Source organism: Ciconia boyciana, chromosome 17 (assembly GCF_034638445.1).
Source record: "Ciconia boyciana chromosome 17, ASM3463844v1, whole genome shotgun sequence".
Lineage (NCBI taxonomy): Eukaryota > Metazoa > Chordata > Aves > Ciconiiformes > Ciconiidae > Ciconia > Ciconia boyciana.
In genome coordinates this window covers 1,729,411-1,753,612 of record NC_132950.1, presented here as the reverse complement: position 1 = coordinate 1,753,612, position 24,202 = coordinate 1,729,411, and the positions used below count along the sequence as shown (strand labels likewise).

The following is a 24,202-nucleotide window of genomic DNA, read 5'->3' as shown; positions in this document are numbered from 1 at the left end:
AGTGACTACATTTATGTACATATATTCCTATGCAAAGGTATGTGCACACATGCACATATGTATTTATGATAAATACGTATCTTATAATGGGTTGATCTGTTGAATGGAGCTCTTAATAGTTTCTTTCTAAATGTTAATGGGCCCACTTGATTTTCTGTGTATTTTCTGTGTTGTACTGGAGATTGTTACAGTTTCAGCCTTCTGCATATAAGGATTATATATGATTATGAAGTATTCGTGGTTGTGAGGGCCTAATGGAAAACTAAACAAATGAGCTCAGGACATGATTATAAAATGCTCGTGGCTGTCAGCCTCACTGAAAAGTGAAGAAACCCAGCTAGGTACTTTTCATACATCCGAATGCGGAACAAGGAGTAGTGCAAGGAAATAAATTATTATATATTACATTTACTTACTCATTTACTTACTCAGATGCATCCGTTGAATCACAGTGAAGAGTGTTGGCATTCCACCAGGCTTGAATTTGACCTTTTTTTAATCCTTATCATTATTCTCATGAAACAAATACAGAGGCCTTAAGCAAGAGCTGATTCTTGTTTTACATCAGGCCCTGCTCTGAAAAGCTCATCGTCTAAATACTTGGAAAAGGCAACAGGGACAAGCCCTGACCTCCCTTGAGGGAGCCGGAGCAGAACTTTAATCTTCTAGTCTAGCGCACTGTCCCTGAATCATGGTGATTTTCCATAGTTCAGATCATTTTCTCTATATATTTGGAGATGGTGCAAGATCAGTTTGCCCAATACATCCTCAAGGGTTATTGCTAAAAGCTTCTCGTAGCCTTGTAAGAAGTATGTGCTTCGGCATATCTATTACCTATTAAACCTGGCAAAATAATAGGGTTTTCCTATGTCATAACAAATCACGCCTGTGCTAAAATAGCTGCAAACATTCTCTAAGACTTAATGAGCTCTTGCTGTTTTGCCGTGGTCCAAACAACTTGTTATTGTGACTGTTATATAGTGCAGAATTGCATTATTGAAACTGTCTCATAAAAAGACAAGATGGGGTGTCGGGGAAGCTCATCCCACTCTGCAGGAAGCATGTGTGTTTCTGGGCTGCGTGGCACGGAAATGTACTTTTTTTCTTTCATGGTAATGCGGTTTAGAGGTGTGTAATCTTCTGTAATTCTGATATGATTAAACAGAGGTGGTAGCAGAAGACGTTTTTGTTTCTTCCTGAAGTCCCTTTAAACTGGAGCAGACTAAGAGGACAAAACAGAGAGAAAGAAACATTTTGTATTTCTCTTACGCTTTGCAGCCGTGGATCCCAAAGTGGGATCCCAAAAGCAGCCGTGGATCCCAAAGTGAAGCAGGATAGGGAATTCGGGGAGTTAAAGTCCACTTTGACTTTCAAGAGCTTCTCTCGAACAAGCTTCCACACCATCATAAAGAACGTCAGTGTAAAATATCTGAACTAGAGCAAATGGAACAATTTGGCAATTCTAATGCTTTCATCTGAAGTCTCGTGCCTGCAAGGATGTGAAAAAGTCAATAACATGAATTGGAAGGTATTGATTATTTCGCTGGGCTGCTGTTGAAACATCGTATGTGCTTGATTTGGTCTCCCAACGCCCAGTAAACATTTGTTTTTAGTTTCACCTCCCTTTGTGAAAAGAACTGAAAATACTATAAAACTGAAAGTGGGTTTGTTTTTTTCCTAATTTTAAAGTATTTTTCTTAAACTTAACAAATGTTATTCGTAAAGGTTCCCCTCACTCCAAAATGGGTATTGCATGTCACAGATGGGCCTGTTCGTAATGGACTTTGTAAGGCACTGAACCTTCTGTTCAACACTGCCATCTGCAGCCCCATGGATTTTGGGACGTTTGGGTAAGGCCTGTCTCCATCAGCCAGCTTGTGGGGCCGGGCCTCTGCTCCTCGGAAACAAAACCGGTTATGGAAATGTCCTTTTTCCTGCTGCCTCTGCCAGGACCTATCTGGCCACCTTGCTAAATTATAGCAAGAGATTGAAACGAAAGCCTCAACTGGGAGGAAGCTTGGGGTCAAAGTCTGTGATGTGGAAGATTTAAAGGCTGTAGTACTGCACCAAGGTCAGCCGCGTTGCCTCCCGAATCCGGAAGAGCACCGTGTTACCCACATTGCAAGTGTGAAGCTGCCTTCACTTTGTACTGCTAAGCAGTTACACCATTCTACCTGAGACAGATAGCAACAGAGAGAAAAAAGAAAAGGGATTATTGTGGGTATTTGTAGAACTGATTTGACTGTAAGATTATCTACAAGAGTAAAAATATTTACAGCCCAGTTGGTTAAAAATCTGTCCAGTATGTCTATTTGTTTAGCTAGCATTAATTACCTAAATCAGCTCCTTCTGGTAGAAGACCATTCAGTGTTTGGTTAATTTCCAAGACTCAGACATTTTGCTTTAAATTACTAGAATTCAGACGGAAACATACTCATGCTAGTTTGCTAATGCAGGGTTATGAAAATGCACACGTTGCACGGTGAGCAGAAGCCGGGGGGTTGGCGCGGTCCCGCCGGGGCATGGCGGGGCGAAGCGATGGGACCCAAAATGCCGTAGCCCTGAGTTGAGCAGTGTGAGGGGAGCCGGGCTGCCAGCAGGAACGGTGAGAGAAGAACAGAAACCGAACGCCTTCACCCCTGACTCTGCAAAGCCGCCGAGCACGTCCTTCCAGTCTGACCCTGATCCATGGTTAGGCGAGCTTAAGGATATGCTGGAAGTTAAGCGCATGCTGTAATGCTGCCCTGAGAGGGATGTTTTCCCTGATCAAAGGCCTTTGAGAGGAGGAACAGAGAGGGGAAAATGAAATAAAATGTGAGTTGTTCAGCTGTTGAGATAAAAATGAAAGTTGGGCAATAAAACCTCCTTTCTCGATGATTCACCTATGCTAGATGGAAGACGTTCAGATATTGCATTCCAGGCCGGCTCTGCAGATGGCCGAGCCAAAGGAGGCTCTGTTGAACAGGGTTTTTCTGCCTTGTATCTCCAAGCCAGTTATTCAGATAATGTGGAAATTCCTAGCTTGCAATTTTGCAGAGTTCAGGCTGCCAGCTGTGTGAGGGTGAGCTGCTGGTTCCTTGCTGGAAGGGTTTGAAGCACAGGCTGTCGCTGGCACTCTGCAGAGCTGTTCAAAGTTCTGGCCTGCGGGAGGGTTGTTACCGCTGCCCGTGGTTGTAGGACACCGGGGGTGACCCAGGCCAAGGAAAGCCTGGCTGCGTGAGGCTGTAACACCAGCGAGCAGGAAAGTTGGTGACACCTTTGATTATATGACGTGAAGATCCCCAAGCAGGTACGCCTTGAGCGTGCCAGCACCTGGGCACGCCGCCGCTGCTGTGCCAGCTGGTGCGACAGAGCCCAGGTGTCTCTGTCGTGTTAATCTTCAAATCAAATAATCAACTGCTGGTTGATTAAGAATTGACTCTCTTCACATCCAGTTAAATATGTGCATAACTTGAGGGAGGCCAAGAGCTTTAATACTGAGGCTGCTGCTGGTTCAGGGAAGTGCAGCGGGTGCTGCCGCACAGGGCCGAAGGATGGGGGGAGGTTTGCAAGCGTTTCTTTCAGCAGCAATGTCATTTAAAGCAAGCTTTGCCGGCTCAGGCTAAGGGTGGTTTTAGAAAAAAGGAAATGAAGAGAGAAGAGGTTACTTTGAATTCAGGTTACTTCCCCAAACCGGCTTATAAAATGGCCACATGTGCCAGGGAAGGGTCGCGCAGGGTGGGAAGGCACGGCCAAGGGTGGGTGCATGGAGCTGCCTACCTGCTGGAGACAGCGCTGCGAGAGTGAACCTCCCTCTCGATCTGCCAGGAGCGCGGGCGTGACGTGCTCTGTGCCTGCGGGATCTTGAGCTTGCTCTGTGGTGAGCAGCAGAGGTGGAAGGACAGCTATGGGAGCAAAGCAAAGCGTCGCCTCCGTTCCCACAGGTGCCTCGAGCACTTGTTTCCCCTGTCCCTATCCAGAGCACAACATTTGTTTTAAATTTTGGTCTAAAAACAGTTTAATAAAGTTAGGTTGAAATATTCTGGCAAACCTGTAACGCGGGAACAGGGAGATGGCTTCTCGTTTCCCTGCCCAACGCATTTAAAAGTAACAAAAGGAAATTGTAAGTTGAGTCGTAGAGCTCCCTGACGCAAGATAACGTTAAGGTGAAGAGCTTAGGAGGATTCAGAGGATTATTAGACGCTTATAGAAATAATAAAAATATTACCACAGTTCTACCGGGTGGGATATCAGTTTGCTAGAGGGAGCAACCCTCCAGGTTCATTATATTAACCGGCCCTTGCTGAGAGGGCTTGGAAGAGCTTTCCTTGTGTGCAGGTTATGACTAGGTGCTGCGTTCACATCATCCCACTGCCTCTGCAACTGGTGTGAGTCAGAAAGCAAACACCGTATGAAATGGGCCATTGATGTTATGCATCGCATGTGACCTGTATACCCGTCCCTGGAATAGCTGTCTCTTCGGTTTTCTGATCTAATGTGTGATGTATTTTGCTGAATTGACACTCAGATGGGTGCCTTCTGGAGAGAGAAGATAAATGCGAAACTGCGTTTGTTTATTTAGCGGAAACACTGGTGATTAATGGTGCAAACTGTTTATGAAGAGTCTTTGCTCTTAAGGCTGGGAAGCCAGCTGCTGGCAACGTGGGGCTGTCCTGCGTGAGCGCTGCAATTCCTTCCCGCCATTTACGGCGTCGTGGGGAACTGGAATCCGGGTAGAAGTGGGCTCGCCGTGCAGTCGGCAGCACGGCTGTGTGCCACACGTACTGTATATCCCAAATGGCAGCTGAGCAAACTTATGAAATAACAATTGAGGATGATTATATTGGTTCTGAGGATTAGCACAGCAGGTAGCCGTGTTGGCACAGGGCAGGGTTTGGGCCGAAGGATAAGTACACATTCTTTTTATTATTGCAGCTAATAGGAATCTGCCAGACTTTGAAGCATAGAAAGGCTCACTGGCCACCTGTGAGCTAATCACATGGATTTGCCTCATTCTGTATTTCAGCTCACTTGGAGCCTGTAATCTAATTTCCAAACAGAGATGAGAAGAGTGAACAATTCATTTTCTACTTTACATGGCTGTGCTGGTAAACTTTTAATCCTTTTAGAATTACAGTTCCTTGCAACATGGAGACAACACCACGAAGTCCTGTGCGTAAGGCTTGAGTCTTTGAATGCACCAGTTGCTGGATAATAATTAGCCTCAGCAAGGCACAACATGAATCAAAATAAAAGTTAGGAGCATAGGACATTTTTCAAATGGTATTTTGAAGCGTACACAGGCTAACGATTTCCGTTTGTATAGAAAATCCCTGCCTTTTGGACTGCAAAAGTACCCTGCAGCAGTCAGGGTTGTCTTCAGCTTCAGGCTTTGTACTCCAATGTTGGTGTCTCTTCTGCATGTAAGGTACTATTGTCTCAGTCTCGTATCCTACCAGCTAATTAAGCATATCGTAGTTAGAATGGAAGTAAGTGTGGAGCAGATTTGGCTTTAATCTGATCTTCATTGCTCACCATTTATTTGGGGACAGAGGATATTTATTTAGATTTTTAAGCTAGGTGCTGAGCTGACATTAAGCTGGGGGTGCTTACGTCTGCTAAAAGCCTGATTTTTTGTTCATGCTGGTGCATTTTAGGATGTGTTTATGTGACTGCTCCTTAGACAGTTTATCATAAAGAAAACACCGTTGACGTGCTGTTCTGCTGTCTTCATTAAGGACAAGTCAATCAGTGAGCATTTAGTAAAGGTGAGCACTGCTGCTTCTGATGTGTGAAGGCCCTTTCACACCAGTTCAGTGTCTTTTTAGTGATCTCTGTGGACAGTGCAGAGATTATCCAGGTCTCTGGGAAGAAACATTTTGGTTAGAGCTTCCTTGAAGACAACATGTGCCTCAGTAGTGAACAGGTAGTTCACAAGTGCTCACAGCTTCACGTTGACTTTGCACCTTCATTTGTATTTTGCTTTCAGGTTGGTAATAAAAAAAAGGTAGAGTCCCAAACTCCATTTTCTACAAACTACCATGGCTAGCGTTCACTGAAATTTTAGTCAGCCTTGTAGGAAAATGATACGAATGAGGATGTACCCCTGAGTGTAACTGATAGTGTGAAGTGATACCCCTGAGATGATGAGTACTGCCAGACCTTTGTTCCACGTTATAAGCTGATCATCCAGAGGGGTTAAGGAAAAGACTTTCCTGATCGCATGGAGATGCCCGGATAGCTGGACATGTTGCAGCCTGCTATTCCTCCAGGTCTGTTGGAGGGCAGGCACTGTGCTCGATGAGTCAGTAGTCCTATCAAAAATGCCATTTCACAGAGTCCTTCTGTATGTTTTTATAAGGGAAAAAACCCCTAATGTCATGGATAAATTTAGCGAGAGTAGTTCAACTGATTTGAGTAAAATGTGCGATGTTGTATGGAGCAATTAGGATATAATGGACCCTTTGCTGTACCAAAATTTACTCTACCAGGAGCCACCAACTGTCCTGAGGTCTGTGAAACCAGAGCTGGTTGGCGGCACAGCCTTTCCCATTGCGATTAACATCTAGACAGGTTGACAGGCACAGAAAAGCATCTCTGAGACCTGCCAGGCTCCCATCATCTCCCCACCTCCGTGTCTGGAAATTAATTACACTGAGGCAAATAGTCAGATTTCATTTCATTTGTTTATGTAGTTTCGGTGACTTGAGGAGGGCTGCAGTCCGACTGGTGTCCGTTTAGTTCAAGTAATTGGAACAAACTAGTCAATGTTCAGTAGACGTAAAGAGCAGGTTGGGAGAGCCATGGTCAAGAAAACGAGATGTCAAGGCAAAGCAAACCTTTTAGAGTAATTATGGAGGGCCTCTTACTGAGGTAGAGAAGACATCATGAGATCTTTGGACCAGAAAAGGCCCATATTAGTTATGCTGAATTATACAGGAGATAGTGTTCTTGTAGACACTAATGAGCTGAAGTAGTTGTAATTAAAAGTGGGTATTGTCATGGTCATGCTGAGCTTCAGCTTAGTGCTAGCAAGAGGGGCACTGGAGTTTTTAAGCTCTGCTTACATTGACATCATGCCTTTAAAAAGAGAATAGAAAATTCTTGGCTCTAAAGAACAAATTCACAAAGGAACCAGTGGTATGTGTCTGGTGAGTTATGGGTATGACACCTCTCGGGGGGAATAAATGTGTTATTTTTCTATCTAAACATATCACACAGATCTCTTTTGTCCTTCATATATTAAACTGAGCTGTCATGCTAAATTTGATCAGTGTTCATAAGGTGATACTTTTCAAGCTGCTTTTGAAAGCCGATTTTGCTCAAGCTCATTCAAGTAATCCAGTCACATACGAGCGGGATGAGCCGATGTCATGAGCGTTTGAGGGAATATTGCAGCTACATGGCCACAGCAAGTCAATGGTAAGGAAGGGGGGCAATAGATAAACCCAATATATTTTTCTTCCCTCGCCCTGTGATGGGGTTAACCTTGTGCTAAGGTTATCCAGTCCCTATTGATAATTGGAGAAAATTATCGAGCCGTGCTGTGTTTTCTTTTTTTAATTGGTTAGTATCCAGTACCGTCACCTCATTTACTCTTAGCAGGTTTGAAATGCTCTCACCACGCTTCTGCTCTGCCCACAGGGCAGGTCACTGGGTGTGGTGTAATAGCCGAAGGAGGAGAGGGGAAGGCATCTTTCTGAGGCCAAACCAAAGTGATATTGGACTGGACAGGCCTTTGCAGGTGCCGCCTCCTCTCTGAGAGACGGAGGGCTTCACTGTTGCGTCTTGGTCTGAGTCTCCAGGGGTTTGGTCTCCACTGTCAGCGGTTTTGCTCCGCTCCCTTTGTGCGTGTGCTGGAGCTGAGCTTGTCGGGTTGCGTGGCCTGAGGACAGGTTTGGGGGTAAGGACAGGCGGCCCATCCTGTTCTCCCAGCACCGGTGAAGGAGACGCACACACTGCCAGCTTGCCTTGTATCAGCAGAGCAACTACTCACGTGCTTTAAGAGTGCTCAGAGGGTCGCGCTAGGAGATTTGGTCTCGGGAGATTTCAAGAGAGGGACATTGTCTCACTGAGCTGGTTTAATTTCTTTGAGGTGTCAAAGTAGCAAACATTGAAATTGCCATAATTGATCTAGGCTTGCAAAAGGCCTTTGAGAAGATGCCGAAGAAAAGGTTACTGTGGAAGCTCAGTTGTCTTGAAGCAAGAAGAGAAGGACTGTTACCAGCAAAATGTAGCTAAAGAAAGGAAAGCAAAGAATTGGGTTATTTTCATTATGATCTGTTTGCGACATGGCATTGGTTTAAGGACAGCTGAAGTCTCGAGTCCTGAGTTGATCAATGTGAAAGACAGGAGGGCAAACAGCAGCAGTTACACATGGTCTCAGGGCACCGGCGATAGTTGGAGCTGGAGAGAGCTGTTAGAAACCATAGAGAAACCTCATCAGCTGAGAGAACAGGGACTGAGTCAGTTTAGACAAACTCGGAGCAATGCACCTGCAATCAAAACGTGCAGGTGCCTATAGACCTCGCAGGGCTCTGAAGTAGCTGGGACAAGTCAAGACAAGAAGCTGGGTGTTACTAGAGGTGGGTTCATGCAGACCTTCACTCATGTCTGCAGCTGCAGGCTGGGAACAGCTACATACGATGTGAGCGAGGAGTCGGGTGGTGTGTAATATGGTGAGGATGAAAATGCTGTGGTCTAAATCAGTGGTGCAGCTACTGAGGGCTGTGCAGCATGGCTCAGCCGCTTCCTAAAGAAAGTGTTGCAGAAGCCTAAGATGTGCAACGGGATAGCAGAAAGAACAGCAATGTAGAATCAGGCATGTGGGAAGAGTCTCGTAGGAAGAACGACTGGGAAGATAGGAGTTGAAAAACTTGTAAAGGAGGTAAAAGGGGAAGGAACTTAATTTTATAAAGGAATGGGTGATATCGATGGTTAATTTTATAAAGGAATGGGTGATATTGATGGTTTGTAGAGAAGTCTTTTTCTCACAGACTCGCAAGAACCAAGAGGACTTAAAAGGTGAGAAGTGAAAACCTTGTGGAAGTAATATTTTTATATGACATGCTAAGAAATTTACTGCTCCGGGCAAGAACTTGAGAGTACTCAGAAGGGACTTGAGATTTATGTACGTAACAAGCCCATGCCGTGTTACCACAGCTCTAGAAAATCTTGGAAGAAAATCTCAGGCTTTTGGGTACAAGCCAATCTTAGCAGAGATCAGCATGAGATCTCATGGGTCGGACAGGTTGTTTTACATGTGCTGGCTGCAAGGGTTTTACACCTGTTTTGGAAAAATCTTGGGCTGGCCGCAGTCAGCAGTAGGACGCATGCGCCTTTGGCCTGATTTACACAGGCGTTGTCTGTGTTTCTGTGAAACTAGGTGCGCTTTACAGATATTGTGATGACAAGACCTGGATTTCTTTAATTAAAATGCAAAATTGAAAGAGGAAGCTGAAGCTCTTTGTGCTCAAATCCATTATTATTAAAGAATAGCCCCTAATGACTTTGTCAGTGTTCTTTCCCACGTGGGAAGTTTGCCAGCCCGTTTGAGAAAAGTCCACTTCCGTAAGCACTGCGGTAGCTGGTAGCTGGCTACTGATTACTTCAGAGTTGCATAGTTAATGATGTAATTTATTGCTTCCTAACTGGAAAGGCTAGGAAGCCAAGAGATCTTCCCTATTGGAAATAAACCTTTGGCTGTGCATGTGTGTGTACGTGTGTGTTGAAGCGGGATTGAGTTATCATGGTGTTGCTTTCTCCTAGGGTCTGTTAGGATATTACAATTGCATGCAACTATTTCCTATTAAGTAAAATGCAATGATTTCTGAGAGAGGGGTGTTTGGATATTCTGTACTTCACTTTCCTCTAGAAAGCTATATCCCATTCCTTGTTACTAAATAAAGAGGTGCTTTTAAAAAAAAAAAATCAAACATCAAGTGCTTTCAATATTATACTCACAGTGTACCAGGATATAGGAGTTACATTTATGGCGTATGTTCTGTTTAACAGCTGGATGAAATAAATTGTTTCATGTGAAATATTGGAGGACTCTGCATTCTCAAATCAAGGCCAGAAGCAGCTCAATGACTGAAGAATTGTCAACATCTTGTGCAATTCCACTAAGTGCTTCTTTTCATTGATCTGCAACTTTATTGTTGACAATTAAATCCATTTCAACGCAGAAGATAAACATTTTTAACAGGAGGTAGCAAAATCTTTTGTCCTGAATGATTTTCTTCTCTGTTTTATAATTAAGTACAAAGTGTGTCACAAGTCTTGCTATTCAGTTGTACTAAATACCTGCTTTCTGTGGAATAATTGGTATCAGCAGATGACAGAGCTGCTAGTAACCATGCTTTCGAATGCATGTTTTTAATTTGCATAATCAAATACTTTGTTAGTGTCCTTGGAAATTAGGATGAAAGATGACTGTGTGCTAAAAATGAAAAATTGTTTTTAGCAAATCATGTGTATCCAGTACAACAGATGAATTGCTCTGGGGCCTTTATGATACGTGTTGGCTGGTGTACCAACAACCTCCTCCATCCTTTGCAGTAATAGTTTCTGTCATCTGCCTTTATTTATCCAAATGTTTCATTGACCAATGTCTAATCAATATGAAATGTACAATCAGGTCTTAAATCTGGTTAATTATTTCAAGCCTTGTAAAATGCTTGTTGAAGTATACCTCCCAGGGCCAGTGGTCAGCGGGGTATATGTTTTCTGCATTCCGTTGACTTCAGAGAAGTTATGACGGTCTGTATTGGTTGTGACAGTTTGCACCAACTGCCCACTTATCCATGTTAAAACTGAAGAAAATAGTTTTATATTTTTTGAAATATCTAATTTTTTTATCTTGCATTAAGAAGTTTGCAGAAAATTTTAGTTAGGCAGAGGTAATATTGTCAAGAAAAGAGTTTAACTTATCAAAGTAGTAAAAGAAAATTAATGCTATTTTTAAATTAAATAATGCTATAAAAGATTTCCGTGGTAGGCTGAGTGCTCAATCCCAAAGATAATGCTGCAAAACACTGAAAACTCCTATAATTTTCCTACTGGTGCAATAAGGACTTTGGGCTTAATCTAAAACCCTCTCAAGGGAATGGAAAATTCAGTGTTGATTCTAATTGCTCTCTTAAGATGCCTGCTTACTCCCAGGCCAGACGCAGAGAGGCTGAATCCTAACGTGGGCGGAAGGAGGAGTGACAGGTTATTATATAGTCTTGTTTCCGAATCAAACTCAGTTGTTCCTGGACATGGAAAAGTTGGATGATTTTGTGTTTAGAAAAAAGGTTTGGCCACTGTACGTTGACAGCATCATGCAGGACGTTGTCTCAGGAGGTTTCCTTCCCCAGGTATCGCCAGGTCAGGTCAGAGATGCCCAGTTCACACGTCCTTGGCTGCCACTTGGGACCTGGCCAGGTTGGGGGTGCCCCAGCTCTCGTCAGGAAATGCCCTGTGCTAGCACTTAGCATCTCCTGCGGTCTTTGGTGCAACCAGACATGTTGAACCGATCTGCAGCCAACACTTGACCAGGCAAAATTAGAACGTTCATTATTGGTGAATCTCTGGGAATTTCAAATTTAACGAATTTCAAGAGGGCCTTCTTGTAAGCAGAAGAATAGTTGGGCTTTGTCTTGTGGCTGTGGTGTTCTCAACTGGCCACCTCTGGCCACCCTCTAGCTCTTTTGGATCACCCAAATGGTACAAAGGAGCCAGAACACAGAGTTTAGGTCAAATTTTACTGGTTTGCACATTAGGAAGAGGGGCAACAGCATGTCAGCTGAACGCTTCATATAACCTGTGTTCATTATAAAAATCCATGTCTTTTAATGGAAGTGTTTGCATGCACTGTGTATTTCTCTGTTAACGATGTGTATACATATAACAGATATGGGTATAAATATAAATGCATATGTATTACACGTAACATACATGTATACAAACACATGGGAGTGCATGTGTATATGTGTATGTTCATAGAATGTGTATAAAATATAATGTAAACTCCCAGCTACAGAGTCTCTCTAGTTCACATGCAGTCATTTGGTTTACTTACAGGTCTTCCCAGTGTGGCCTTGTCTGCTCCTCTGGTGTTATTGAGCCAACCAAGTAATAATCACGTAGACACAGCAAACTGCTAACTGCACTTGTGTTACTTGGAGGGGACTGAGTCCTGCACCTTGAGAGATCCCCAGATTGTGTGTGTTAAGTGAAAAATAGAGGAATTTGAGATTTAAGACACATCAAAGGGCAAAGAGAGGAAAGGAAGATAATGGAAGTTGCATGTCCTGTCTGTGTGGGACAAGCTTAGCCAATGTTTCTCCTCAGTCCTCAAAGAGCATCGAATTATGGCTTTATTCCTTTTTCGGTAAAAAGACTGACTGCTGCTGGATGCAATATCAACCCAGTGGAAAAAGGGAAGCCTGTGTCAGCACAGAAGTTACATCACAGTTACTGCTCTTCTGAATACCGATGCAGTAATTTTATTTTATCCAAAAGAAAGTATGGAGACTGCCATCAAATAGCTTGCTTGCTTTTTTAGCTGTTGGATGGAAATGAATTCTTACGATGTATAAACCCAGACAGTTGTGTAGTTGGGTTGTCTGTATCATAGTGACGTGAAGGATTTTTTTCCCCTTAGTTTTTCCACCAAGTTAGTCAGTCAACATTCAGAAATAATGTGATGTGCAAAGACGTGCTGGTAGAAAAAGAGTGATCTTGTATGTATGACCTTGAAGTACTGTTGATGGAGACTTTAGCCCTCCTTATGAAACATATAATTGGTAGCGTTCATCACTGATGTGGGATTTCAGCTCCTTAAATAGATACTGTGGGATGAAGAATTCTTTCTGATTTAAATATCATAATGATCAGCCATGCAGGGATGCATGTACCAGGCATGCTGGGGTTAGAGAGGCTCCTGGACATCTGATACTGTTTTGGGGTACAGCGTCGGTGCAATGGTGTAAGACGGAGAGAGGGAGCTACTGCACACGTTCAGTGTTTGACATTTAGAATAACATTATCTTACTAAATACAGCATCTTCTAAGCTGCAAACTAACAGGAATGGTACTTAAGGGGCTGTGTAATGAAGATGTAAGCAGCAGCAAAAAATACCCAGGAGACACTGGGATTCGTAGCCCTTTTCTCCAGGGGAGGAGGAGCGACTGCGTGAGGAACAAACTCCCCAGCAGAGAGCTGTGCTGAATAAATGTTACACACACGAGAGACGCTAAAAACATCAAATGAAAAGATTTAATGAATGCACTGAGTGCAAGGTGTTCTCCATAGATTTGGTAGTATCACCTCCGCAGGATTTTCAGACCACCTACTGTGTATTCATCTTGTCGGGAGTTTCTGATGACAAGGCTAAGTCCTCAAAGCCCTAATTATTATGCCTTTCTGTCAAAAAAACAAAATGTCATAACTCTTACACCTGTAAGGACTAGGAACAGAGATCCACCTATTCCTGAACAAACTGTTGCTCATTTCTCTTCTCCCTGGGGACCTGTCTTAACGCATGTGGTGATCGCACTCTGTCTAACTTTTAATAATGTTTGATCAAACAAGATTGATCCAAAGAATTAATGCAAATGGATTTTCCTTTATTTATAACCCGCAATTTAATTGCAATGAGATAGACCTTGGGCATACAGCAGAGTAATTATTTTTATTCCTCCGGAGTCCTGCTATTGCCCCCATAGTCTTCTGATCCAATTTTGTGGAGGAGCCTCTGTGCCTGTTACAGGTTGCATACTCCAGAAGTGATTAAAGTACGTCCCTATCAAATAAGTCTGTTTACTTTCCCCCCGCCTCTTTCTCTCTCTCTCTCTTGCTCCTTCTCCTCTTTACCTCCCTTTTGCCCCCAAAAGATTTTTTCCCCATCTCCTGTCCACAAACTGTTAAAACAATCTGAACTCCACTTTACCAGGCTGCTCGCCGTTGCACAGGGCCTGTAAAACCCTCAGTGATAGGGGGCCTGACATGTTTTGCTGGGATCTCTGCATAAAATTAAACCCAAGTGATGATATGTGTTTGACACATTTCTGCCAGGCCATCTCTGGCAGCTCTAGTGATGCAAAGGTTGGCAAACACTGTTGCATGTGCCCGGGCTGCGGACTGGCAGAGTACACTCCCCGTCATCTTTATTTGCACTCCTTTACTTCAGGGTTTGAACAATGTAGCTGCCAACAATTTTCTCTGGATGTATATTATTTTATTATGCATTTATTCATTTTACCCCTTAAAATTGGCAGAAAAATGAGTAAAGTTTTCGTGTCTTATTTAGAACTTCTTTAATTATAAGCTTGTCCTGAGCCCCTTTAAATCTTGCGTGTTTCCCTTATGCTTCATTTCTGTAATTGCCAAAGGTGTAAGTCCAACTTTTCGGAGCTGCTGTGCGATAGTGCCCTAAATGGTGCTCCTGCTTCCCCCTGCCTGCCCGGCTGCAGGCATTGCCTGTCCAGCCTTGGGCCAGCAGCGTTCCCCCAGGTTTGTTCAAAGGGGTGCCACGCATCGAATATTCATGGGCAGAACTTTGGGGGAGTGATTCAAATGGGAAACTGCTGTAGAGCCCCCATGAGCAAAACTCCACTGTAGGAAATGTTAAAATTATAATAATATTCATTATTATTAAAGAGCTGGAAAACAAAACCAAGTCATTCCATGACGAGCCAAACCAAAAAAGCCTGGGTTCCTACTAGTATGTGTTTTAAGGTCTGGACCTCATGTAATAAGGCACAGAGCTCACATCACATTGGTTCCTTCAGTGGGTCAGTTAAGGGAGTGATGACAGAGTAACAATAATAGAAAATAGTAGCGCTAAACAAGGTCTCTCTTCTCTGCCAGGTGGTTTATTTTGAGGAGAGTTACTGGAGAAAGAAGGCGAGGGGCAGATGCACACACTCACATGCGGAGTGTGTTGTCTGACTCTCAGGTCTTTTAAGAAAACGTATTCAGGACTAATCGTGTTGCCTTCTCAACTTCTTTGGCCGTTCTTGTGAAAAGCAATGTCCAAAATTAATGTCACTGAAAGAAAAATCGAGGCAAAAATATGTTATTTCCCTTAACCTTTTTGTTCATTTGGCAGCCCAGGCAATAGAGATGTTCTAGCAAACATGTAATAGTAATTAGGGATAAAGGGGTGTGCCTAGAAAACAAGCAGTTCTCCAAGCAGAGAACGCAGTGGAGCCTGGCTTCCTGCGGAGCTCTCCTCCTCGCACTGCGGCAATTTGTGCTTACATGATTCAGTAGAAAATTTCAGTGGTTTTTATGTGATCACTTAGGGACTGATTTTGCCAAATACACATACAGATGATATTACCTACACTCACAAATTTATCAGCACTGTTTTACGGCCCCAAATCTTGGAGACATGCCATTATTGTGCAAATCTAATTTTTCTTAAAAATCAATGAAACGCTAGCGTGGTTGCATGGGAAAGTTGGGAAATGAATCCCTAGGAGACAAGACCCAGGAGGCAAGTATGGAGAACCCAGTGTATATTGTGCTACAGAGACAAAATGAAGCAAAGCACAACCCCTCCTGGTATTTTCCCTAAGGCAGAGGTGGGGATCTTTGGGGAGGCCTGACTCAAGATTTTTAGAGCGCTTGAATGACTGCACTCAGCTCATCTTTTGTGTACTTGCTTTTTTATACGTTAATGAAGACGCCAGAAACTTTCTCCTTATGATAAAATGGGAGAAGAAGTATTAGGAGGAGGACTTGAGAGTTAGGGATACTGCTGGAAATGACTTTGGATTTGATTCGATTTCAAGTTGGCACGGTCCTTGGTGAAAACAAAATGTAACTGCCCGGAGCGCGACTCCGGCGCAGCAGTTAGTTTGGTTTTGCCCGTTTCGTCGCACACTTAACTGTTTTATCTCTTTCTTTTGTTGTTGCAGATAAAGAGTTAGGAGTCAGTACGCTAGCTGAAAATGACGACCCTGGTGCTAGGGGCCCAGCTGTCCCGAAAATATCAGGATTAGAAAGGAGTCAAGAGAAGAGCCAGGACAGCAGTAAAGACCCAGTACTTGAGCCCGTGGTGCCTAAAGACCCTTGTCCTCAGGTGACGCAGCCTTTGGTCCAGCCCCAGTTGGAGCCGCAGCCTGAGGCGCCCTGCCCCAGCCCTGCGCTCGCCCCGCGGCCGGAGGCTCCTGCCCAGCCGCCCCCGGCCCAAGCCGCGCAGCTGCCGCCAGCCCCAGAAGAAGCCACCCGCCCGCCTGCGCCGCAGCCGCCCGTCCAGCACCCGCCCCGGCCGCAGTCGCCGGTGCAGCCGGCCCATCCAAACCTTCCTCTGGTGCAGCCCCATCCGGCCTCTCAGAGCCTCTCACAGCCACTCTCTGCCTATAACAGCAGCAGTTTAAGCCTCAACAGCTTAAGGTAGGCGAACAGAAACGCGTGTGTGCTGAAGCCCCGTCTCTTTGCAGACTTGCTGCCTGGTGGTGATGCTTTACAGTGCCTGGAGGCAGCGGAGATGAGTTAGCTAAAGGAGAGAAGTGACAGCACATCCCATCCCATCCCATCGCTGGGAAATAAAGCGGACTTTGTGCATTTAACCTTAATTCCTTCCCTGAACTGAGCCAGGATCACTTTGTTTCTGATCTGCTGTTCCCATAAATGCTAGGTGTTCTCGAGCGCTTATAATTTGCTTTTACTTTTCCTGCCTGTCATTGTGTACTCAGGTTTTGGGGGGGGAATTTTATGCAATATAGACGAGGGGGAGAAAATCCCAATCCTTGCAGGTTGGGCTGCTCTCTGAAGGCTAACTTCTTTTACCCTCCCGTGCCTGTAAACATCTGCTTTCTCCAACTACTGACATGCCCTAGAGCGAGAAGTTACAGCCGCTGTTGGCCCTGCTGACAGCCTAGCACAAACGGGCTTGCACCAATGACTTTAAAGCTTAAATTTTTTCCTGCACTGCTGACACCTTGCAGTCTTCGGTGTTGTTCTCTTCACCTGGTCACAGTGAGATAAACCTCACCTTTTATAGGGGATAACAAAGATGAACGGAGAGATTAAACAACGTGTTCACAGGAACCCATGATGTCCCTGTGAGTCACGGACCTCAGGTTTCCCCTACTCCGAGCTAATGCTGTCAGCACTAGGTCATCTTTCCCCAAACCTGAGCTTCCAGCAGGCAGACGGTATCCTTCAAGACCTGGTGAACCAGCATTATGGTTGCTTCATGGTTTGACTAAAGATTGGGAGGTGTTTAAGACTTTTGATTTATTTTTAACCAAATTGGTATTGCTTGTCTTTAAAAGTCACTGCAATAGAAGCATGTCATTACCTGAAATAATGACAAGTAGAATTAAGCACTACGTGAATATGTTTTAAACATTCATTAGTAGGAAATGAAACCTGAAAAATTGCAACCAGTGTAATTGCAAATATTTATTTTGCTGACTCATCTCTTTATATTGTGGAGGTAGAGAGAGGCATTAACTGTACAATAAGCATATATCTGTTGTTGCCTTCTCAACTTCGTTTCACATTTTCTGCAGTCTTTCATCTTACTAAGTCATAGCAAAAAAATTAAACTTTTATTAATGCAGTGATCACTGATTTTGAGCTTCATTTGCCTGAAAACATGAATCAGAAGCAGTGATGTAGAAAGGATCTGATAATTAAGTAATGAATGCACAGGGCTGATTACTCCTTTGTGTGTCATTCCTGTGCTGTTGGAGGACAGAATATCAACCTCTTACAGAGAGGGAGAATATGTCTCGGGTTTTGGTGTGGAGAGACCACAGGAGGTAAAAGGTACTAGAAAAGGCACAGCAGATGGTTGGAGACAGGAGTATCACAGCGGTATAGATAGAAAAGTAAAACAGTATAAGTATAACTTAAAAGTATAACTTCTATTAGTAGTGTGTTTAACATGAGCCATGCATAGCTTGGTGGGATTGTGGATGTGTACGTTTGGAGCTTTTCTCTCTTCCATGCGACGCTTAATTGCTTTTCTTTTCATTAACAGCAGCAGCAGAAGCAGCACTCCTGCCAAGACTCAGGCCCCTCCTCCACACATCTCTCACCATCCCTCAGCCTCACCATTCCCCCTCTCTTTACCCAGCCACAGCCCGCTGCATACTTTCACGCCCACCCTCCAGCCCCCCGCACACCCACATCACCCCAATATGTTTGCCCCTCCTACGGCTTTGCCTCCTCCACCTCCATTGACGTCAGGGACACTGCAGGTTCCAGGACACCCAGCTGGTAGTACTTACTCAGGTAAGAGATAGACGGATCATGGCCTGAACACGTCCAGTGCACCACAGGAGGCCAGTTCTCTGGTTTTAGACAGAATAATTCTTTTTGGTCCATTTGATGATGGCTGTTGGTTGGGTAGAGGCTGTACTCATCCCTGAATGATTTGGAGTGATAGCAAAGCCAAAAAACACCTAGACATACCCAGTGACTTTTCTTCTGCCCTGGGAATGAATAGTTTTGGAAGGCTGTGCTTTTTCTATGTCTAATTTTTTCTCCCCATGTTAAAAACACCCTAGAGTTCATAATGTGCCCACACAGAATCTGTGACCCCCTTAGCGAACATCTTTGCTGCAGTTGTGGTCTGTGCTCAGCATTGCTTCCCTGGCTAGAGGGAAGGTTTCCAGTGGCTGTGCATACAGCGTTCCTGAGCTCGTGCACGTGTAAGACTGGGCGGGGGGATGAAATGTAGAGATTTTTATCAGTGGAGAAAATTGTGCTCTTTTGTGCTTGGACTGTGGGGAGATGTAACGTGTCTTTTCCTCCCAGGTCACTGAGAGGGAACTGGGGGAAGAAAGTGGAGCATTATCAATTTGAGTAACATCATTTTGTGTCCATGCAGCAGGGTACTCATGTTTGCAGCAGCCACTCGATGTTTACTCACTCCAGGTTACCCATACCTCCTCACCTGTTTAGGACTATGTCCATACAAATTTAGAGAGAACCCTCAGGTTAATGCTCAGAGGAATGCTGTAGGGAGGACAGGCTTGGTGAGAGAGGGAAAATGGAGACTTTCTTCTGTCTGTTAGGCCTTTGGGGAAGATCTGAGGGAGCTTTCTTACCCTGTACAATGTCGTGATTTACCACCAGGAAGTTTTAAATACAGCATTGGTACCACAGCCAGCAAAAAGTAAGTGGCACGAGGTCTGGAAAAGTCCCTGAGCTCACAGGGGGTTGTTTTGCTGTTTGTATTTCAGAACAAGATCTTCTCCGTCAGGAACTAAACACGCGATTTTTGGCCTCGCAGAGCGCAGATCGCGGGGCCTCCCTCGGCCCGCCACCGTACCTGAGGACCGAGTTCCACCAGCACCAGCACCAGCACCAGCACACACACCAACACACACACCAGCACACCTTCACGCCTTTCCCTCACGCCATCCCACCCACTGCCATCATGCCAACGCCAGCACCACCCATGGTGCGTACCCCAGGCAGAAATGTGAGGATAAGTAGAGCACAACTCTATTCTTTATTACAAAAATTTAAGAATTTGCCAGGTTGCGGGGAAGGAGTACTCTGCTGCCCAGGTGTGGTTGGGTAGGAGAGGAAGGACTGTGCCTTCCTCGCGATTGTCACACGTGCAATAGGTTCAGGTGGCAGCGCAGGGGCTGAGGGACGAGGCTGCTGGCTGAAGGAGCGCTTGTGCTTGGGACTTCGCAGTGCTTCGAGTGGTGCACTCTGGTGCCTCCTCCTTTGTCCAGTCTCGTAAAGACCTTGTTTTACTTTGAAGAAAGAAAAATCCCAGTTTCATTGGAAACTAATTTTCTGCATATTTTTTCCTCTCTGTTGGTTGCCGAACAATAGAGGTGTAGTCTTCTATTTTACCAGCAGAAGTAAAGCAAGGAAATATAAAGTAACTAGTTTGTGCTTTGATCCCTTTGCAGTTTGACAAATACCCTACAAAAGTTGACCCCTTCTACCGTCACAGTGTGAGTTTTATTACTCTGTTTAAAACTGACTTAACTGCTTTTCTGTGGTGGGTTGGGATCACCACTCAATCAATGGCACAATGTCGAATCTCTCCCTAATCATCACTCCAGGATTTACCATTATCGTTCTTGGTTGCTTTGGCTTTTGAAGGCTTGCATTCGTGGTGCTTGTTTCTGATAAAGATGCAGTATCAGCTTTTCCAATCAAAAGATCTCTTGCTCATACACCATTTGAAGACAGGTTTGATGTGAAAATGATGAGACAGAAGAGCTGACTGTTACACGAAGCAGGAGAGAGCAGTAATTTCATCACTGTGTTTCAGTTGTGCCACAAACCTTTAGACTGATATTTTTCCTTCAAAACTTGAAATGAAATGACAAACTATCATACAAATCCTTCAGGGACAGGTAATCTAATAGTTTTCCTAATCTATCATATTTTGTTTTATAAAATCTGAAAACTTGTCTTATCCTTCAGATTTCAAAGGCACATCTGATCCACTGGGCTTGTTATGTTTTGAAAGCTCTGTTTGATGACAGCAACATGAATCCAGCTATGCACTAGATGTGTTTATCTGAGAGCTACCAAAAATGTTATTATTGAGATGAACTGATTTTTAATTTTCCAGTTAATTGTAAAGCATCTGCTCTTAAGGGTTTGAATCTACTGATTCATTTGCTGCTGAAATATAGGTTGCATTTCCTTCATTGTATTGGCAGAGGCAGGTATCTGGTTGAATATGACAAGAATTTCTAAATCCAATAGTGATATTTTGATGAGAGAAGGAGTACTGCATCAGCACTCAGAAATTTGCAAAGCACTTGGCTGTATGTGTTGGTTTTGCTTAGAAGTGGAACTGGGCAAAAAAACCTGGTCAAGATGATAGTGTGATGCTGTCTGCTGTACCGATTAAACACCGTTCCTGCTGACAACTCATGCCTGTAGTACATGTGAACAGTCCTATTAATTTCTGACACCTCATTTGAGTAACTTTAACTGTATGAGTGTGTTTGCAGGATCAGAGCACTAGGAGTATTAGGCAAACATTTAAGCCTATGATAATCACTTTTACTCAAAAGGGTAATGCTGCTCATTTGCATCATTGTTTGCAAAATTGCACTCTTATTTGCTGAGCTTAACATGGATTCAAAAGATACATTATCAATGTGGCATGTTGATTCGAGCAAGAACACGGAAGTGGGAAATAGGTAAATGAATTTTAGACAAATAAAGCACAGAAGTTGACATGTAATATAGGAAACATTGCAAAATTCTCCAACTGTATATGCTTTTCAAATTCAGTGATGTAATCTCTTATAAAATCTGGCAGTTACCTGAATTGTAAAGGTCATGGTATTACCCCGTTTAAAGTAAGGAAAGGCCTCACGATGCTCTCTCTTAGCCAGTGAGCCATGCTATTGAACTTGGCAGAGCTCCACCAGCAGAGCTCTGGTCCATTATGCCTCCCCTGCCCTTCCTTCAGGAAAGGTTTGTCCTTGTGAACTGGTTGCAAAATAATCACTGTTGCGTCTGTTGGATATTAGCAGAAGGCCAGCATGAGGGCTACGTTGGATTAACAGTCTGTCTTAAACTACAGCAAGGCCGTACTAGCCAGGGTATTTCAGTAATCTCTTCTACTATGACTATAGATTATATAGGTAACAGAGAAACTGCTTGCATCAGTTTCCTGAGCAGCTGCAGTATCAGAAAGCATACTTTTGGTGGCATAAGTGCATACCCAATAGGGCTTTTCCCATTGTAGAAATATTGTGAAACTGTGGCACTCACATAGACCTTTTCCTAGTGACAAGAGTTTCCACTGTAGATCCGCACCAAGAATTCAGATATCTTAAAAAAGCTGCCAATGTTTTTAAAGCTTGTAAGTGAACTTTGCAGGAGAACAAGGTCTGTCTGAGAGTTAAAATCAATCTACTTTAGAATAGGGAACACAGCTCACACAGAAGCTCATGTAGAGATTTAAAACAGTTTTCTTCCTTGGCATCTTTGATTTTACAAGCATTTCTCTTTTGGGAGGGCCTTACTGTAGCACAGTGAGGCATTACTTTTACCTACAGTTAACGCCGGATCTAGCTTAGTGTTACATTGCACCTGGCCCCAGGAAAGCTGTGGGTACTACGTTGTTCCCTGAAGAAATCTAGAAGGGGAAAATGTTGCTCAAAAGAGAGGGAGAAAAAGGAAACACTGGCTATGAAAGGTGTATTTGGAAAGCTGGCGGAATTTAAATGATACAAAGAGATCCTGAGGATACAATATTTATATTTTATTAATAATTCTGACCTTCAGGAAAGGTCACATTTAATTAACTTACCAGTTGTTATAAAACTCTAAGAAATGTATTCCTTATTATTAGTCATAGCCAATAGAATATTAAGTATTACGTCTCTTTCCATCGTTTGGAATTAGTCCATTACACACAGAATTAAATGCAGAAGACACTGGAGGATTTAAAACACATTTTACTCATTAAAAGTTATTGTAAATAAGGACATGTGTCTCTTAATTATTTCTCAAATGCCTACAGTTCAGTATCAACTAATCTAAAAATGCTTTCTGCATCATTGAATGGAGCAGGTCCAAATTAAATAGAATTAAAAGCAACAATAGAAATGTGTTATGAAAGGAGACTTGATACCATGCTTTTAAACCGAGAAAATCTTTTGATACCTCTGAAATACTGCAATGTTTTCTCAGCTTTCAGTAAATATAATATGCATAAATGACCTTGCAAGATAAGCTAGTGGAAGGAAAAACGATTAAGAAAAGCACATACATATGCCTGGCATAAACAAATTCATCAAAACTTTGCGATGCTGACTTACTCTGGGATGTGATTTTCTCAGTGTCTGCCCACTCCGCTTGTCCAGTCTTTTACTTTGCCCAGTCCTGCTTCTGGTCAATTGGCCATTAACTCATTTATTTTGATCTTAAAAGTAGCATACAGTAGTTTGAGTTTTGATCAGTTGTGTTCAGAGGTGGATTAGTATCAGCCAGATAACCCCTTTAGGTTTTTGGGTGGCAATACCAGCGGAGTTAGCAACTATCCCGTTAGATCCTGAGGTTTCACGGTGAGAACATATTTGCAGTGTGATGCTTTGAACCCCTGACTCCTACCAGAAAGCAATTTTGCGTGTAATCCCAGCATTTTCCGTGGAATTGGGCGAGTTAACTGTGTTACAGCATGATTAAAAGTTTCACAGACGGACCACAGAGACAAGATAAGATTTGGACATTATGATTTACTTGCTTCTTTCCCATGTGTTTGTCTGCATTAGTACAGAACAGCTTTTTTTATTATTTATTTTGCACTAAATTTTCTTAGAACGCATACATTGGGATCAGTGAGGTCAGTGGAGATGTGCACTTTTTTATGTTAGTAGTCTGTCTTTAAAAAAACAGTACCCTAAATTTTTTTTTTTGGGGGGGGGGGTCTGCCTCAACATTTTGTTTAAATAATAATTTTTAACAAATCAGATTGTCTCTCTGCTAATATTAGATGTGGCAGGATATCCTCTCAGACAGGCTAATGAAGTAAGAATTGTGCGTATTTTCCTCATTTCCTACAGATACTATTAAAATCCTAACGTACTAATGGAGTTTTAATGATACAATATCCTAGAACTCGTAAAGGTTTTTTTCCACTTAAACGGTAGATTTCTGAGTCTTACTTGTTTCAGCATTCTGCCTTTTCTCTTGAAATGGCTTGCAAACTGAAACCATTTAAAACCTCTATCCAATTTAGAAATTAACAAATGAAAAAAAAAATCTCTCTTATGCTATGGCCTAATCCAGGGGACAGGTTGCTGGCTTTATGATTTTGGAACTGCTTTTAAGCTCTAAATATCATGACATTTGTGAACATTTCATTGACTGCTTTAACTAACATTGTTGCAACAAGATCACTTCTTCAATGCTTCTCAGTTTTCTCCATGTACCATTTCCCTAATATTATGCAGGAATGCTTTCGCTGTCTTGTTCAACTTCCTGTCTTCATTTTGACGTGCGCTTGTATTGATGTTCTTCTGTCTTTTTGTTACAGCTGTTTCACTCCTATCCTCCAGCTGTATCAGGTATTCCTCCCATGATTCCTCCAACTGGCCCATTTGGCTCGCTACAAGGAGCATTTCAACCCAAGGTAGGATAGGAATTCTTTGTATATCTATTACTACTCAAATACACTGGTGTTGTGAGCCAGGTTAGGTTTAGGTTTAGAACATGGTTCAGGTTCTGGAGCAATTGGGATCGGAGTTACAGCCTAATTCCATGGAGGACAATTGG

The 24,202-nt window shown here is 43.3% G+C and overlaps 1 protein-coding gene across 8 annotated transcripts in view; it reads left to right on the top strand.

Annotated features, from left to right (window-relative positions):
* The window catches only part of AUTS2 (activator of transcription and developmental regulator AUTS2), a 792,614-nt gene that overhangs the window by 748,945 nt on the left and 19,467 nt on the right, over positions 1-24,202 (top strand). For 4 of the 8 annotated variants that reach the window (XM_072882446.1, XM_072882447.1, XM_072882443.1 and 1 more), the window contains 5 exons: positions 15,892-16,369; positions 17,967-18,220; positions 19,174-19,415; positions 19,861-19,905; positions 23,964-24,059. In XM_072882446.1, the coding sequence (XP_072738547.1) occupies positions 15,892-16,369; positions 17,967-18,220; positions 19,174-19,415; positions 19,861-19,905; positions 23,964-24,059 (1,115 nt within the window). The remainder of the gene's footprint in view (positions 1-15,891; positions 16,370-17,966; positions 18,221-19,173; positions 19,416-19,860; positions 19,906-23,963; positions 24,060-24,202) is intronic. The other 4 variants (XM_072882444.1, XM_072882445.1, XM_072882449.1 and 1 more) reach the window with 4 other exon arrangements.